The 7,500-nt window shown below is 31.2% G+C and overlaps 1 protein-coding gene across 1 annotated transcript in view; it reads left to right on the plus strand.

The window, feature by feature from the left end:
• The window catches only part of LOC135197308 (calsenilin-like), a gene marked incomplete in the record, with an annotated part of 435,060 nt that overhangs the window by 342,380 nt on the left and 85,180 nt on the right, over positions 1-7,500 (plus strand). Inside the window, 1 exon segment of the mRNA XM_064224448.1 lies at positions 1,223-1,261. Coding sequence (XP_064080518.1) covers positions 1,223-1,261 — 39 coding nt within the window.

The raw sequence follows: 7,500 nt of genomic DNA on the forward strand, positions 1-7,500 counted from the left end.
TAATCTTCATGAAAAACAGAAGAACCCTCCCCAAAAATACTCTGATCTTTATGATGAGCAAACATCAAAAAAGGAACATTTCTGATCCTACAATTTTTGTGTATATGAAGTTTTAACTTCGTGAATAGCAGACGAGAATATCGTAAGAATTTACCATAATTTTGAATAATTGATATTTTTGGAAACTTGAAAATGATGTTTATATGCATGCAAAGATGAGTATGCTTTGTTAATGAAATGTCATTTATGTAAATAGCCAGGCACATTCCATAATTTAGCATGGGAATTTGCATTTATTTGACATCAAATATTGATTTGAGTGGCCAAAAAACGATTAATCCTATATTTAAATAGGTCCATATTACTTTATGTTAGGAAAGGTATTGTCTTCCTTTTTAATATGTTATATTTTTTTGTTGCAATTCTGCCACAATGATGGAAAAAATCAGATATACATTTTAGCTGGCAAACATATTATAATTGATCCTATTAGGAATGAAACTATTTTCCTTTTTTATATTCGATATTTTCATTTGTTGCAAATCTGTCATACTTATTCAAAATTTAAGATTTATTTCTCATCAAATTTCCATATTAATTGGCAAACATAAAAAATTAATCCTATATTTAAATAGGACCATATTTATTTATTGAATATGACTCAAAAGAAATTATTTTTCTTCATGTCTTATAGCCTTATTTGCTGCAACTCTACCATACTCATTAAGATTCAGATATACATATCTCATCAAATATTTATTTAAGTTGGCAAACATAAAAATTAATCCTATATGAAAATAGGCCCATCTGTATTTGATACTGGCACAAAAAAAATTTTTTAATTTTTTATGTTTCACATTCTTATTTGTTCCAACTCTATCAATTATATGGAAAAATCAAGATTTATTTCTCATTAAACGTTTATTTTAGCTAAAGAACATAAAAATCAATCCTATTTTTAAATAGGGTAATATATATTTAATAAGAATGAAAATAATATACTATTTTATTTAAATTTTACATTATTATTTGTTGCAACTCTACCATAGTCATGAATAAGCATAGAATCTTCTAGTTACTATTTTCAACACGAACAAACAAAACAGCTGATGAGACAAGTTGAGGTCACTCAGAAATATCCCATTTCCTGTTTGTTTACTCCCTTTTTCATTTTTTATTTTTTTTATTTCCTGGAGATGTTGAGATGTCTTGGTCGTTTCAGGATGCCGGAGATGGGCTAGGAGCAGTGACGAATGCAGGGGTAGGTCCTGATCTCCCAAAAGACTTGGGAGAGAGAGGAAAAAAATATATAAGAAATGTCTTCATTATTCTAATATTATTTTTTAATCCTCTACTACTAATACTTACTTACTTACAGTTCATGCCTTTTTTTTTTGTCTACTTTTAGATCCTAGTTTGTTCTGATTTTTCTGGACCAGTTTTTTTATTGGGTTGTCGAGTTCTCAATCTCTATTTAGAACCACCAACTAATCAATTACTACTAACAGATATCTCTCGTATTCTGGCTCATTATGAATCTAATGGTCTCCTGCATGTCCTCCTGGTATATTTTTCTCTTAAGGTAAATGATTGGTATCTCCAAAAAAATTATTCTTGTATATTTTTTAATCCTCTTGACTGACCTCACTCTCGTAGTCTCCGCTGCTCTGAATGATGTTCACAGTTGCTGTGTAAGGTTTCCTAGTCTCTCTTTTTCTTTATTAATTTTAACTAAACTTAACTCATCTTCAAGGAATCTTCTGGAGTCAGATATGCATGATGAATCGTTCTTCTACTCTTCAACAGACTGTAGGTTTAAACAGATGATTTTTTGTGGGTTTCGATTGCCTCAAATCAGGAGGAAAATTCTGACAGTAAGGATGTTATTGTACCACAAAAACAGACAAAAACTTTCATGCAATAAGGAAATTTTTGCACCACAAAACAGGAGGAAATATTCGTACAGTAAGGATATATTAACACCACAAAAACTGGAAGAAATATTCGTTTAGTAAGGATATTCTTGCACCACAAAAACAGTGAGAAAATTTGATATAATAAGGATATTCTTGCACCACAAAAACAGGGGAGAGATATTCATACACCAAGGATATTCTTGCACCACCAAAACCAGGGAGATATATTTCATACAGTAAGGATATTGTTGAACCACAAAAACAGGGAGATATATTTCATACAGTAAGGATTCGTACAGTAAGGATATATTAGCACCACAAAAACATGGAGAATTATTCGTATACTAAGGATATTCATTCACCAAAAAAACATGGAGAAATATTCATACAATAAGGATATTCTTACATCACAAAAACAGGGGAGAAATATTCATACGTAAGGATATATTAACACCACAAAAGCAAGGAGAAATCCTTCATACAAAAACGATATTCTTGCACCACAAAATTAGGAAGGAACTTTCAGACAATAAGGATATTGCACAATAAGGACAATCTTGCAGCACCAATACAGACAAAAACCTTTCATTTGATGAGGATAATATTGCACCATAAAAATAGCAAGAAAACTTTCCCATACTAAGGGCATAACTGCACAACACTTTTGAACAACATCTTTCTCCAAAAGGATATTTTTAAAAACTGAAACTTAATGAACATAGTGCAATTTAGACCAGGTACTTATATAAACATTACTTTTTAGAAGCAATTTCGACCAGGCACTTATATAAACATTACTTTGCCCACCATTACTTGATTACATTCATTTTCCAAATTATCTGTTTTACTTTTTGTTTTTAATTTTACATTAGAATTTAAGATTTAATTCTAATGTAAATATTTTCATTGACACTTGAGCAAACAAATACATTATAACTTTTATTATTGAATTACAATTCCACCTTCTTAGTGTTGATATATATGTGATATATGTAATATATATATATAATATATATATATATATATATATATATATATATATTATATATGTATATGTATATATATATATGTAATATATATATATATATATATATATATATATATATATACATGTATATGTATATATTTTACATATATACACACACATATATTTATATATCTTTAAAAAAAACATGCCTTTTAATAAGAAAACAACATTTCGTGATGTTATGTTTTTATTGTACTATTTTTTTCTGGACACATAAAAAAACACCCTCTACCAACAAACACAATTACTTAAAACTACACGAAGACAATTTTGAGAATTGGTGATAAGCTTTCGATTACTCAAAAAAAAAAAAATGTAGCAAATTTCTCTTACGTAAGGATTCCTTGAACTAATTATTTTCGCTTGTTTGCTGCATGGTTTTATTGTTTTCTAACATTACATTTAAATTACTTTATTACTTATGACGCCTTTCATGTCTTGGGGACATGGGCAATTGGTAATGAGGATATATATATATTATATATATATATATATATATATATATATATATATATACACATGTTGTTTATAATTATAATCACATTCGATACGTGATTTCTGCACATCAAGCACCACTATGAAGAAATGAAAAGCAGTTTGTAAGTCCTGACTAGTGTCGTCTCCATTGCAAGGCCATCTTCAGATAACTGATAGAAAGTGGTCGAAATTCAATAATATATATATATATATATATATATATATATATATATATATATATATATATATATATATAATATATTTATACTAGCAAGACAGTACATACAGACAGTCAGAAGGTTGGAAAACAAGTATTTGCACCTGACAGGTATTTCTGTAAAGAGTCCTACCCTCACTAGTGACAGGTAAACTCTTTTCCTTCTCTTATCTTCTTTCCTTGGAATCTAAACCTCTTGCATATTTCTTTGGAAGTTATTGGATCGAATTCATCATAAATGCAATGGCAGATATTAATGTTCTTATAGAGACTTTATATCATAAAGCTAGATTCAATGATGTTTCTTTGCAATGCAGTATTATAATAAACAATATCTTTTGTTTTTGCCCAATAGATTTGTATTTTTTTGAAAAAATTCCCATAAGTCCATCTGTACGTTTCTTACACATCTTTTATGCTGTTCTATTCTCTTTTCCAGTATTTATTTAGTTTGACAAATATAAAAGTGACCTGGAGACTTACGTGGTGTCTGGTATAAACATCCATTAGTACTGTCAGGCGAGTTGTTTTCGAAGTGCAAGTTTCATAGCTGTCTTCTTCTTAATTGCTTCACTAAGTCCAAAGTTCCTAAGGAAATGGGAAGTAAAATACCTACTCACCATTTACTCGAGAATTTCGGAATTAGTGAAAATTTAAGAATTACATCGCATTCTGAATTATTACTTAAGTTGTCTTTGGTGTCATTGGGAATTGGTAATAAAAGAATAATTATGTTGATATATATATATATATATATATATATATATATAATATATATATATATATATATATATATATATATATATTATATATATATATATATATATATATATATATATATATATACACCCACACACAGAAATTGAATAAGCTGTGTAAACCCTGACCAGTTTAGACTTGATATATAAACCATCTTCCGATGACTAATTCAGTGTTTGAATTTTACAATATATAAGCTACAAAGACATTCAATTCATACAAGATGTTTCATTTATGATGTGTAAACGTATCTGTGAATACATGGAAACATTACATTCTCAAATTCTCTTTTCATAAAACAGAAAGACAAACTTTTATCCTTCGAATAGGCGACACAATATTCTGATAAGGAAAGATTCACACACCAAGACAACCAGCGTCTCAGTGGCGTGATCGGTTTGATCTTGGCCTGCCACCTCGGTGGCCGCGAGTTCGATTCTCGGGCATTCCATTGAGGAGTCAGAGATGTGTATTTCTAGTGATAGAAGTTCACTCTCGACGTGGTTCGGAAGTCAAGTTAAGCCGTTGGTCCCGTTGCTGAATAACCACTGGTTCCATGCAACGTAAAAACACCATACAAACAAACAAACAAACACCAAGACAACCAAACAATTTTTAGCAGATTCACACTTGGGAACATTAAATATGTGAGGTAAATGAAATTAAACCATAAAACATAAAATACACTGAATACGATAATGAGGAACACTTGTGATTGATCTTTTCTCCAACTTTTATTTACTTAAATCTGTTCTTCGAAGTTTTCTTCAGATTCCCGATTTGTAGTATGGAACAACATTTATAAGAGCTTTTTCTAATAAAAAAAATCCTCCCTATTATCTTTATATAAGCTTCGTTTTTTCAAACAGCACCGCCACTGAAAAAAAAGATACGTAGATTTTGGCACTTTCTATGCATTTTTATTTTTCCGATATATTTCTGATTATCTTTATATTTCCTAGGTATATCTTTCTGTTATGACTTTTCTGACGAATACAGATACCATCGTGTCTTCAGATGTTAAATTTATAATGTTTTTTTTTATAATATGTTGATTATTTTTAATCATTGTTATCTTGTTGTCAACATACTTTTTATGTGCTCTTGCATCGAACCTAGCATGCTTCCATCTACAATGTTATTTTGTCGACATCTTCGAAACGGACTTCTCTCACTGGTTTCAGTTTTAACATAATTTTTGCACTAGACGTTTGTGCACCAACTTTTATGATGTGTCTAATTCCAAACTTGTATTTCTATATAGTCTTTGTGATGTATCTGATTAATGGACAAATAATTCATCATAATTTGCTAGGGGGGTGAAATATTGTGCAGCAATATCAACTGATTGACAGCTGTCAGAATAATAATAATAATAATAATAATAATAATAATAATAATAATAATAATAATAATAATAATAATAATAATAATTTTAATAATAGAGTCTTTGGGATATCACTGACTAATGGCCAAATTATTCATCATACTTGGTTGGGGGTTGAAATAGAATACAGTATTATAATTTGTGATTGAAAGCTGTCTGATAATAATAATAATTAAAATAATAATAATAATAATAATAATAATAATAATAATAATAATAATAATAATAATAAAAAAAAATAAAAATCAATAGATACAAATACCTGGGAATAATGGAGGTAGGGGTAGGGGAATATAAAACACCAAGAGATGAAGGACCACGATCAGGAAAGAATATATGCAGAGACTCAAGGCGATACTCAAGTCAAAACACTCAACGCCGGAAATATGATAAAGCCATAAACACATGGGCAGATGCCAGTAATCAGATACAGCGCAGGAATAGTGGAATGGACGAAGGCAGAACTCCGCAGCATAGATCAGAAACCAGGAAACATATGACAATACACAAAGCACTACACCCAAGAGCAAATACGGACAGACTATACATAACACGAAAGGAAGGAGGGAGAGGACTACTAAGTATAGAGGACTGCGTCAACATCGAAAACAGAGCACTGGGGCAATGTCTGAAAACCAGTGAAGACGAGTGGCTAAAGAGTGCATGGGAGAAGGACTAATAAAAGTAGACGAAGACCCAGAAATATACAGAGACAGGAGAAAGATAGACAGAACAGAGGACTGGCACAACAAACCAATGCACGGACAATACATGAGACAGACTAAAGAACTAGCCAGCGATGACAATTGGCAATAGCTACAGAGGGGAGAGCTAAAGAAGGAAACTGAAGGAATGATAACAGCGGCACAAGATCAGGCCCTAAGAACCAGATATGTTCAAAGAACGATAGACGGAAATAACATCTCCCATATGTAGGAAGTGCAATATGAAAAATGAAACCATAAACCGCATAACAAGCGAATGTCCGGCACTTGCACAGAACAGTACAAAAAGAGGCATGATTCAGAACAGATAGGGTGATACGTGCAAATAGACCAGACGTGACGTTGATTGACAAAGTCAAGAAGAAGGTATCACTCATTTATGTCGCAATACCATGGGACACCAGAGTTGAAGAGAAAGAGAGGGAAAAAATGGATAAGTATCAAGATCTGAAAATAGAAATAAGAAGGATATGGGATATACCAGTGGAAATCGTACCCATAATCATAGGAGCACTATGCACGATCCCAAGATCCCTGAAAAGGAATCTAGAAAAACTAGAGACTGAAGTAGCTCCAGGACTCTTGCAGAAGAGTGTGATCCTAGAAACGGCGCACATAGTAAGAAAAGTGATGGACTCCTAAGGAGGCAGGATGCAACCCGGAACCCCACACTATAAATATCACCCAGTCGAATTGGAGGACTGTGATAGAGCAAAAAAAAAAAAAAATAAATAAAAAAAATAATAATAATTGATCGTCTACCACGGTAATGGAACATTTTTTCGTCATACTTCAATCTTAGTTTATTGCAATGTGGTGATACATTGGTAGCAACATTACTTATTACTTATTATACTCTAGGTATCTGTGCTTTCAGGTAAGAGTATGATTGTACACTAATGAAGATAATTGAAGGACAATTAAAAGCTTTTATTAAGTGTGAAGAGTGTGAGGACACGTAGGCGGGAGAGTGACTCGTTTGCTGTAAAATT

Source organism: Macrobrachium nipponense, chromosome 18, assembly GCF_015104395.2.
Source record: "Macrobrachium nipponense isolate FS-2020 chromosome 18, ASM1510439v2, whole genome shotgun sequence".
NCBI lineage: Eukaryota > Metazoa > Arthropoda > Malacostraca > Decapoda > Palaemonidae > Macrobrachium > Macrobrachium nipponense.